The sequence below is a fragment of the Nicotiana tabacum genome, chromosome 24 (assembly GCF_000715075.1).
Source record: "Nicotiana tabacum cultivar K326 chromosome 24, ASM71507v2, whole genome shotgun sequence".
NCBI classification, from domain to species: Eukaryota; Viridiplantae; Streptophyta; class Magnoliopsida; order Solanales; family Solanaceae; genus Nicotiana; species Nicotiana tabacum.
In genome coordinates this window covers 112,339,790-112,351,028 of record NC_134103.1, presented here as the reverse complement: position 1 = coordinate 112,351,028, position 11,239 = coordinate 112,339,790, and the positions used below count along the sequence as shown (strand labels likewise).

General features: G+C 36.9%; 2 protein-coding genes across 4 annotated transcripts; one reads left to right on the top strand and one right to left on the bottom strand.

The window, feature by feature from the left end:
• Positions 1–375: 375 nt before the first annotated feature.
• On the top strand, positions 376–3,081 carry LOC107786857 (pentatricopeptide repeat-containing protein At5g66520-like). Of its 2 annotated transcripts, none has more exons than XM_016608358.2 (2): positions 376–2,420; positions 2,552–3,081. In XM_016608358.2, the coding sequence occupies exon 1, from the start codon at positions 502–504 to the stop codon at positions 2,383–2,385; it is 1,884 nt and encodes a 627-aa protein (XP_016463844.2). In that variant the 5' UTR covers positions 376–501; the 3' UTR covers positions 2,386–2,420; positions 2,552–3,081. The 2 variants fall into 2 exon arrangements, with proteins under 2 accessions (XP_016463844.2, XP_016463843.2); XM_016608357.2 differs by having other exon boundaries at positions 388–2,420; positions 2,537–3,081.
• Positions 3,082–3,948: 867 nt separating this feature from the next.
• LOC107786856 (putative protein phosphatase 2C 59) lies at positions 3,949–10,969 on the bottom strand. Of its 2 annotated transcripts, none has more exons than XM_016608355.2 (9): positions 10,771–10,969; positions 10,474–10,648; positions 9,355–9,482; positions 6,628–6,726; positions 6,378–6,536; positions 5,202–5,288; positions 5,022–5,113; positions 4,557–4,631; positions 3,949–4,408 (listed from the first exon to the last, which is right to left on the bottom strand). In XM_016608355.2, exons 2-9 carry the CDS (start codon positions 10,554–10,556, stop codon positions 4,250–4,252), a joined length of 882 nt encoding a protein of 293 aa, XP_016463841.1. In that variant the 5' UTR covers positions 10,557–10,648; positions 10,771–10,969; the 3' UTR covers positions 3,949–4,249. The 2 variants fall into 2 exon arrangements, with proteins under 2 accessions (XP_016463841.1, XP_016463842.1); XM_016608356.2 differs by having other exon boundaries at positions 10,474–10,668; positions 10,771–10,884.
• Between the last annotated feature and the right edge of the window lie 270 nt (positions 10,970–11,239).

Below are 11,239 nucleotides of genomic sequence, written 5' to 3'. Positions count from 1 at the left end.
TAAAGTTGAACTCATAAATTTTAAATTTTGAATTCGACGATACAATTGTTGGAACCTTGTTTGGTACTCATTCAAGACGCGACAATGATGTGTTAGCATGAGCACTTAGTTGAGTACTAAAGCAAGCTAGATATCATCCGATGCTCAACTTAGTATAGTTTTTAAAGAACATTATACTCCAAGCAACATAAAGGACATAAAATTACAAGGATAAATGAACATCTCACATTACTCTCAAATTAGTCGTTAAGCCCATTAACTTTTGTCTAGATTCGGCATATATATTAAAAAATTTATTAAATATATATAAAAATATTTAGCCAGTCCTTTAATTCAGTTATTATTATATAGTAACTTAAAATTAGTTTAGAACCCATAAATTTAAAATTCTGTATACCCGTACCCTAAGCATGTTTGTCCTATAGATGTAAGAACTCTCGTCAGTGTATTTTCTTTATGGCAGAAAGTTCTCATCATAATTAGCAAATTACAACATGCAATATGGCCCCTATCCTTCATGTCATTCCTACCCCACAATCTCCAGCATCACCCAAAACCACCAACACTCTAAGTACGCCCTTAAGGGGCTTAGAATCATGCTCAACAATGTCTGAACTCAAGCAATTCCAAGCCCAGATTATCAAACTTGGCCTGTCGTGTGACAATGACGCAATGGGTCGAGTCATTAAGTTCTGTGCAACTTTTGAATCAGGTGATTTAAACTACGCCCTCCAAGTGTTCCATAAATTGCCTAACCCAGACACTTTCATCTACAACACCATCATTCGAGGTTACTTGCAATCTCAACTACTGAAGGAATCTCTTCTTTTTTACTCCCATATGTTAGAGCGTTCAGTTAGACCCAATAATTTCACGTTCCCTCTTGTTATCAGAGCATGTTGTATAGACAATGCTGTGGAAGAAGGAAAGCAAATTCATGGTCATGTGATAAAATTTGGTTTTGGGTTTGATAAGTTTTCTCAGAACAATTTGATTCATATGTATGTAAATTTTCATTTCTTGGAGGAAGCTATGATGGTGTTTGATAGTATGTATGAGAAAGATGATGTTTCTTGGACCACATTGATTAGTGGGTTTGCTCAATTGGGGTATCTTGCTGAAGCTTTTCGTGTGTTTGATTCAAATTCGGAGAAAAGTTCTGTTTGTTGGAATGCTATGATATCAGCTTATGTGCACAACAACCAGTTTCACCAGGCATTTGCTTTGTTTGAAAGAATGATGTCTGAGGATGTTGTCATTGATAATTTTATTGCTGCAAGCATGTTATCGGCTTGTACACGACTCGGAGCGTTGAAGCAAGGCGAGTGGATAGTTGAACAGGTCAAGAAGAGTAGGATTGATTTGGACTCCAAGCTGGCTACTACTATTATTGATATGTATAGCAAATGTGGTTGCTTGGATAAGGCTCTTCAGTTCTTTAAAGGGTTGCCAAGAAAAGGAATTTCTTCATGGAATTGTATGATTGGAGGGTTGGCGATGCATGGGAAAGGTGAGGCTGCAATTGAGCTTTTGAAGGAAATGGAGAGTAAGAAGGTAGCTCCAGATTATATCACGTTCGTGAATTTACTTAGTGCTTGTGCTCACTCAGGATTGATTGAAGAAGGAAAATACTATTTTCATTATATGAAAGAAGCGTATGGCATTGAACCTGGCATGGAGCACTACGGTTGCTTAGTTGATTTGCTTGGAAGAGCTGGATTACTGGAAGAAGCAAGAAAGATCATAAAAGAAATGCCTATGAGTGCCGATGTAGGTGTATTGGGTGCTCTTTTTGGTGCATGTAGGATTCACAAGAACATAGAGCTGGGAGAGATAATAGGGAAGCAGGTGATTGAACTGGAACCCCAAAACAGTGGCCGGTATGTGCTGTTAGCTAATTTATATGCTTATGCTGGTAGATGGGAAGATGTTGCCAATATAAGGAAGTTGATGAATGACAGGGGAGTGAAAAAGGTCCCTGGCTTCTCTGTGGTTGAATTGGAAGGCGTTGTTAGCGAGTTCATTGCAGGAGGAAGGACTCATCCTCAAGCCAAAGAGATATATGCCAAAGTAAATGAAATTTTGGATTGTATTAAATCTGCAGGCTATGTCCCAGATTCTGATGGACTACAACAGGATATTGATGAGGAGGAAAGAGAAAATCCTTTGTATTATCATAGTGAGAAATTGGCTATTGCTTTTGGGTTGTTGAAGACTAAACCTGGGGCAGTTCTTCGCATCACAAAGAATTTGCGTGTCTGCAAAGATTGTCATCAGGCAAGCAAGTTAATCTCAAAGGTTTATGATCGTGAAATTATCGTCAGAGATAGGAACAGGTTTCATCATTTTAAAGATGGAGAATGTTCTTGTAAAGACTACTGGTAAAAAGATGGCGGAAATTGATGCAACGATCAAGAGAAGTATATCTTTCTTATCTTACTCTTCACATATATATAAAACAATGATTCTGTTATATATGCTCTAGACTCTTGGTTGAAAATGATTGCTTATTCTCCCTCAATTTGCATTTGATTAGATGGGTAACTTGCAGCCTTGTTCGAATGTGAAAGAACCCTGCTGAGCTTGTCAAATGTGAGCAGTTGTCTTCGTTGAGAATAAAACACAGAAGATGCAAATATAGAGCTCTCAATTTGGTGCAGAACAGAAGTATGAGTTTGTGTAGCAATTATCCACCAAATCAGATTAGTATTATGATACTTCGAAACATCAAGGCAATATAGTTGCAACCAATGGGTCAACAAGCCCCGGGGAAAAAAATAGAGATGTCTCCTACATTACCCTGATTATGTGGAAGTATCAGTTTTCTGTTGAGGTCTATCCTGCAGGGTACTCAAATTGGATCAGTGATCGATTTCTAGGTTTCGTCGTATATCTTCGTACAGCAGCACTCCGCACTGATTAAAATGGACGACTAAACGAATGCTACAGGAAGTAACACTCCGCACTGATTATGCAACTGATGAGCAACTCTTTCTTCTTTTCTGCCGATCTTGTTTTGAAAGACATGTACTTAATCAGCCAATACTTCAACTACAGCGCACTAGTTAGGCTAGAATAGAAGTGAACCGAGCACATGATATAGCTATATAGTTTCAATATCGACCTCTCAAAACATTAAAAAAAAAATGAAAAAAATTACAAAGAGGAAGAGGAAGATAGGACTTAGGAGTCTATATAGTTACACATTGCAATTTTGTGCGCAACATGCTTCTCTATGATTATTTAATTTAGCGAGATGAAACTCCAGTAAACACCACAAAAACAAATTAATTAATTAAGATGACTGATGGCTTAAAGAACTCGAGACTTTTACCAAGAACATTCTTAGAAAGACAGCTTCAATTTATAAACATTCTTACAAAGACATACTTAGGTCCCAACCCCTTCTCTAATCTCAAGCAACATCTTTTTAACTGTTTAGGAAAAGTAAGTTTATTTCTAAATCATGTTAGGTGCAGATACAAATTTGACTTGATTCAGAAAAAAATATGGTGAGATCATCATCCAATATTTTTATAATGTTTAGAAGGAAGCCTAGTGGCTATCCACCTACTAAGAAATCATACTTTTAACTTCCGATAAATGCATGAACTATCCAATATATATTGGCCATTTATTACCTTGTCAAACCTGTCCTGTGTGTAAAATGCTGTTTAACTTAGTCAATTCAAGTACTAACTCACTTCAGAGACTTGAGGAGTCATGTACTTCGAATTACATAGCACAATGGCACAACAGTATAACATTGCTTATCATGAAAAGCAAGCCAGGATGTGACACAGTAACAACTACTACGCTTCAATCCCGAGCAGGAAACGCTTGCCTAGGAGGGAACATCTCAATGCATTCTATATTGTGAGCACTCATCATAAATTTACTAGTTTTACACAAGCTGTCAACATGAAAACTACAAGAAAACAAAGCATAGACAATTGGAAGAGTTTCACCATTCTATATTCATTCTCAGCAAGCTACAGTATGCAACAGGTGAGTGGAAGCGTAGTGTTAAATTGAAGACAAAACAGCAACAAATTGCGGATCGACTGTGCCAGGTTCACTCTTGATCATTTCTTACAAGTTAGAGAAGCTGGAGTTTGACAATGTCTTCTAAAGGTTTCTTACATCACAATCGCATAAGTCTATCTATATTCAATATTTACGTAATGTCCTATAGTTTTTCTTGTCTTCTATTACCACAGATTAGAAGTGGCAATTGAGCAATTACTTCTTAAGCCGAGACACCACGAGAGGAACCCTCTTGGTTACCCAGAAAACGGACAACCACAATGGTGATGTTATCTGCACTTCCTCTTTGATATGCTTCCTGCATCAGCCTCTTTGCTGCTTCCTCAGGATCTTGGATCGGCTTAACCATCGACACAGCCTCCTGCAAATTTTTGTGTAACGATCAGGTTGGTAATTGACTAGAAACTGCTAGATATTTGAAATAAAACCATGGCTATTTAATGGTTATCTAGCTCAGAAAGAATGCTGGTTTCTTGATTCTTTCAAGAAAAAAGGGAAGAATTATGAACCTCATTCGTCACAACATCCCAGAGTCCATCACTTGCAAGGATAAGAAATTCAAGAGAGCCATCAACCTTTACTTCCTGTATTTTTTACAGAAAATTAGGCCCACAAATACACCAAAAAAATTAGGTATATAAGATGAGAAAAAGCAGTAAAAATTCAATTGAAGTATCTTCGAAGAGACATGCTATCAGCTGCTATCAAAAGTTACACGTCCTAAAATTATTATGAGATGGAAAAAAGAAATCAAGCAGCAAAAGTTTGCTGTCTGAAAAAGGTAGGGAGTATTCCGGGATTCAATAAGGACCAACTTTTGAACAGTTTCAGAAATCTACCAAAATATACATCTAGTTAATAGGTTCAAAAATACAAGTGCACATACATAGAACATTTGATATACAGCTCAAAAACATGAACAGCCCTATTTTGCCTTATTCATCTATAGAAAGAATAAAAGTTCTTCAAGTTACCTGTATTTCTGGATCAGCAACAACATATTGCTTTAAAAGTCTATCGCCAAACGCACGGGAAACAGCAAGTACACCTCCAACTCTCCAGGTACCTGCACACCATATGTTATGTTTGAACTGTATGCCTTTTAGAACCATTTCAACTGACTAACACAGGACTAAACAACATGAAGGGCTTACCTGCCCACATCACAAAACCTCCAGCATCTTCAATGCGCTGTCGCTCATCTGTTTGGTCAGGCTTGTGGTCTCGAGAAACAGCAATAGCTGAGAATGAAATTAGCATACTCTATTAGGTGACAGAGCAAAGCTACAGGGTCATATTTAATTATAATAACAACTATACCCTACAGTAATGAACGTTAAAACAGGCAAAGTAATTGTAATTAGTTCGTTTGCCAAAATAGTATAGCAGGAATATACACTTGAAAATTACCAGCTTAACTTAGCAAGTAATATACAACAAAGATACTGTTCATGGTAGTTGAACAAGGAAGAAAATGAAATGAACTAGTACAAGATGTGATATTTAGAAGTGCTGACATGACATTTTCCATATTACCCCAAAGTTTCAGGAAATATCATCAATATGCAGATGTACTTTCTTTTATTTTATTCCATTCGCTCTAGAATGAAAAGTAAAGTATCCTCATGTTTTTATCTTTCATCTAGTTCTCTTAACTTCAGTGAGCAGTGATATTTCACTTTTATAGCGCAACATGAAGAACTTGTCATTGTAGTGTTAGGACCGAGTAATTAGAAACTAAGTTGCTCGTACTCTTCACTTTTAGTGTTGCGCCCGTGTCGACATTGGTGTGGGATCCGTACCAAATCTGGTCAACCGATTTTGGGCACTTTGACCAAAATCGACAGAGAAATTCGAGACAATACAATGAGTTTTTAAATCAAAACAAAAGCTATGGTAAAATTGAACAAAATGGAATACCTTGTATATAGAAATTTCTATGTCAGTCCTTTTACTTTATCTTCTTCTCGGATTCTCCTCTTGATCAATATTTTTTCCATTTCGGAATACCTTGTAAGTTTCACATAATGTCTAATAATGTAGACATATTTTAATAACTCTATTTTCAGATATTTGAATTATTTTTAGCCAAATCCCCGCACTCGTATCCGTACCTAGATCGGCACCCCCGAATCTTAAATTTAAATCAAGAAGGATTCGACCTCTAGATCTGAAACTGTATCGAACACCCACACCCAATTATGAGCAACTTAGATTAGAAAAGTAAAATCCAAAAAAGCATAATAAACCCCGTGCGCGCCTTTGGGCTGAAATACACAAAGCAGGAGCCAAAAATCAAAAGAGAAATAACCATATCACCTAAGCCTTACCTGTGCCTCCCCTGCAGATAACAGCTCTGGAGTCACCAACATTTGCAACCAGTAAACGATCACCTACAAGGATGGCAGTGGAAGCAGTCGATCCAGCATCTTTGTGCTGATTGTTTTCTGATTTCAGAAACTCAGAGTCTGTATAGCTGTATGCATCGGCTACAAAAGCAAATATATGAATAGAAGTGATATTGATAAGCTGTTTCTGAAAATGAACATAGCAACTATACTTCACACTATGTCAATATACCTATTGCTGATTTGGTGTCTGATATAAATTTTGGATGCCTTATCAGGTTGCTGAAAAGGTTGTGTTTCACATATTCTGCGGCCCGAGCACCCCCATGACCTGAAATGAGAGAAAAATGCAGGTAAAACTACCCAATTGGAAGGCATGTAACCAACTTGGCATGGAAAGAGAACTATCTGTTAAGTCGAATTTAAGCAGAATCAAGAAGTCAAAATAACAACGAGATACAAGGTGGTAATTTAATGTGATAGGTATCCTCGTGCAATCCCTGTTATATTACAGCTCATATGCCAATAGAGCTCCCTCAGCTTCCTGCAGCATATGAAGCATGCCTAACCATTGAGCGGTAACAAGGATACGGAAAATGATGCACATTTGCTGTACTCTAGGTACCATGCCATCACTAGGAACTGACAAAAGCATGTGCAAATTCTAGCTCACCAAACTTGGGAAGATTGAGTGAGACGCTAATAAACCTTTCATAATAGTGATTTGACCATCACTGCTTTGAGATCCCAGCCTGGCCAGAATTACAGGTAAGAGGAAACTATAGCAGAAATGTGTCCAGGAGTGAGGTTACAGAGAAGTTAAACAGGCTATGGAGATCCTAGCAGAAATAGTTGCCTCCTTTTTTCTTCTCTTTCTCCTTATTTTGTTTTAACCCCCTAAAACCCCCCCAAAAGAAAGATGTCTTTTGCCTCAGACCATTTCCAGCTTCAGTTGTTTATTTCTCTTCTTCTATCCTGACCTGCTGCTCCAGTGCATTACTTACCGCCATCCACTCCACCTTGTTCTTCAATATATTCCTTCCTTTACAGTGTCTCAGCATCATCCACCAGCACAGTTGGAGAACCACTGACTATGAGAGCCTCCAACAAAAATGAATCCCTATTGTCTGAGCATGTTGGAAGAAACCTTTATTTCCTATTCAGGAAGATTGTATAAGAGGAAAAAAATTATGGTATGATCAAACTTTTGTCAAACGCATCCGATGTGTCATGGGTGTCACATCTGGCACTACATGCCTACACTCTGTTTGTCATCATGTTTCATAAGATGACTTTTTCCGTAGTGGGATGCAATTAAAATAATCATTAAATAAGCTCAAACTTTTTGAAGTATCAAACATTTTGATTGACATACATGTCCGTTCATTGACTCATACTAGTGAATATTAATAGAAAATGTCTATGTTTACCAATATCTGTATGTATGTCCGAGTATTTTTCAAGTGGATCTTTATGCTATTAACAAATAACCAACCAATAACCAAAAATTCATTGGCAACCCTCATGTCATTATCTTTTCTAGTGCTACACAGATGATAACAGACTAACAGTTGGTGAGAAAGAAATCAATGTCGAGTAGAAACAGGAGAAACACAGGAGAAATGGAGTTCTCAAGCAGAAGCACTAATCCACAGCCAAAATATTGGCTTTAGCATCTTTCTTATTCTAAAATGCCTTTATATTAACTTTTGCTCTCCAGTTCATCAACTCTCACTCTCCTGGGGTTACCACCAATAATAACGCCTCAACTTCAAGCAAGTTTGCTATATGAATCTTCACTGTCCATGTCGCTCCATATAGACCCGTCTAAATCCAATATTATAAAATTTTATTTTCTCTAGCGCTAGAAGTTCTACACATTTTCTATTAGCATATAGATCTTTGACAAGACTAGAAGACTCCTAGCAAATATTGGACCTAAAGCAAATGTACTAGCACGACTAAGACTTTCTTAGGGTGACCACTATTGGAAAATCAGACATTGTTTCAAATAAGCAAAATGCATGCGATGAGGAATGCTCAAACAAGTAGACTCATGAGTTGTGCTAGAATTTTGAACACAATGCCTTTAGAGAGGAAGGACAGCAAATACTGGCAAGGATTTCTCCAATTTCTTACATATATGCTAAACAAATTTCCATAGTGCAAAGATGTAAGCTAGATCATGCAAGAAATAGAGAAAGATAGGGAAAGGATAAAAAGGAAGAAGAAACAGGAACCACCCAAACACCCAGCTGACTCCTACGCTTGGGCAACAATTCGGGGATTTCTCAGAAAGAACCAAAAGTAGGAAACAAGGGGACACAGGACACATGGCTAGAACCAAGCAAAGCCATTGACCGGAAACTGCTCTAAATGGATCGACTGCTAAAGTAAGGCCAGTGTCTCAATAGAGGAAGAGCAGCGTTGACTGGACATAAGCTACCATGCATTTCCTAATTTGAAAATATGGAGAATACTTGCAGGCATCATAGTTACCAAATATTTATATGTTGACTGACCATTCAGGCATTTCTTTAAAGATGCGTGCATACACTAATGGAATGTTAGCCCCCTGACATCGGAAGGTACTTCGCTCACCACTTAGAAGAGGTATTGAATGAAGAATGAAGACTAGATAATTCTTAATTCCAGCAGATAATTTTAAAAGTAATGCTTGTAGAAAACAGTGGCGGCAATCCTTAGGCCTCGCCGCCGAAACCAATATAAACGGAACATACAAACTGTAAGGATCTATGAAGTATCGGATAGCAGTAGTCCGACAGAAAAATTCTAGACGAATTTATGGTCATCTGATTGAGATATTGAATGTCTTACTACGTGTAAAAACTTAAATGACATTAAATTCTTAAACAAATCAAGATCTGTATTTTTTTCATTTATTCTAGTTCGGCCACTTTATTCCAGTCAGGAGGCGGAAACAGAGAAGAATAGTTACCATCAAACACTCCAAAGAGACCAACTACCTCTCCTTCTACACCATCAATTCTTGTCTCATAGAAATCCTCCATGGAGGACCTTTTTCCCGGAGAGCTAGCGTATCCGTAGCTGAACTTCCCATTCTGACTGCAAGACATAGCATCTGTTAGACTACAGCTTTGCAACTTTTATCTTATATAAAACTTCATCAAAGCTAGATTAATCACAATGAAAGCACTTCAAATTCTACTATTTCGGGATTTTTGGACAAGATGATGACAAAAAACAGACAGAATATAATAATCACATGAACCTGATCAAACACAACTATAAATAATCTGAATCACCATAATATCAAGTTGCAACTTAAGCATGGATTTCCTTATATTTCTGGATTTATGGCCAACGAATAATTCTTTCCATGAAAGACACTTTGAATATTCTTTTCAATAGCAAATATGAGTCCCGCTATGCTTATTTGCATACATTTCTACGTAAAATATCCATCAACTAATACAAGAGCCAACCCATGATAAAGATTGCACATTTCATTCACAAAAGCAACTCATAACCACATTCCAGTTGTCTGAGCATATCCAAACTCATTCCATATATCTAAGATTCTAATCTAGTCGGATCCGGCAAGTAGAGAACCAATTTCAACCCAATGGAAAATTCCTCTAGTTAAGACAGCTCAAACAAGCATCCACATTACGAGGCGCGGGTACCCAATGCCCGAGAAGCAATTTTTATAAACTAAGCTCCATCATATGAGAAAAAAGATTCTAACAAATGTCAGGAACATGGGAAAAGGGAATTACATAGAGAATTTCACAAAAAACCTAATGAAAAGCAGCCCACATAATCTTCTTGACAATCCAATTAACATGCATAAAGAATTTAACACAAGTAAATAAAAAATTAGGTTCTATTTTCACAAAATACTTTTCTGTATGACCATTCTCTACCTTTGTATACATCTTATATGCAGGATTCCCCAATCTAATTAATAAAAATCATTACTTTATCCCCCAAAAAAAAAGCATAAAAATCATTACTTTATCCCAAAAAACAGCATAAAAATCATTACTTTATAAAATAAAAAATAGCATAAATAAATGAATAAGGAGGGAATCACCTTAGACCACCACCACTAACAGGCGCATCATCAGCATGAACTTGATTAGAAGATGATGATAATACTGAATTCAAATACCCCATTACTGTAACTCCTCTGAATTGATTTTACCCAATATGCAATTGCTTAATTAGCAGCAAAAATTCAAACTTTCATTTCAAGATTTTCAATTGAGCTGCCAAGAAAATGCCAGATCTAAAGTTGAGCTCAGAATCAATCATGAAAATTCATGTAATTTAAATATAATAACATGTGTTGCAACATATGTGTTAAGCATAATGAAATGAGGAAAATTACCTAGTGAAAAAGAATCAAATGAGGAAAATAACTCATTAGAGAAAGAGGAAGAGGAAAATGGACAAGAAAGAAACAAAGTGTGAGGTGGGGTTGTTAGATTTTTGCTAATTAATTAGGTAAATGATTGTAATTATGGACAATAGGACTAAAAAAAATATGTCAATGACAAGATTTGGGTGGTTAAATTTTACCTGAAATATTCAAGAAAAGAATTTGAAATTATTGTTTTGTGGGGGTTTTGGGGGGGGGGGGGGGGTTGTTGGTGGTGATGTCAAAGATTGGGGGACCAACCCTATGAGGCCGTGACCGAAAAATGAGGTAAGCTAAAGAGAATTGGTCAAAAAGACAAGAAAACTTGTCCAAATGAAACTTCCATTAAGGTTGCCCAACACTTGGCAATGCATAGAGTACTGAGGTGTGTAAAACTTTAAAATCTATTACTACTATCAATATTAATATTGTATGTATC

Coding starts and splice junctions, on each gene's coding strand:
- LOC107786856 (XM_016608355.2), bottom strand. CDS start 10,556: ATGGGGTATTTGAATTCAGTATTATCATCATCTTCTAATCAAGTTCAT. Junction 6,537..6,627: donor AGACACCAAATCAGCAATAG/GTATATTGACAT, acceptor TTGCTTTTGTAG/CCGATGCATACAGCTATACA. Junction 4,409..4,556: donor GGGATGTTGTGACGAATGAG/GTTCATAATTCT, acceptor AAAAATTTGCAG/GAGGCTGTGTCGATGGTTAA.
- LOC107786857 (XM_016608358.2), top strand. CDS start 502: ATGGCCCCTATCCTTCATGTCATTCCTACCCCACAATCTCCAGCATCA.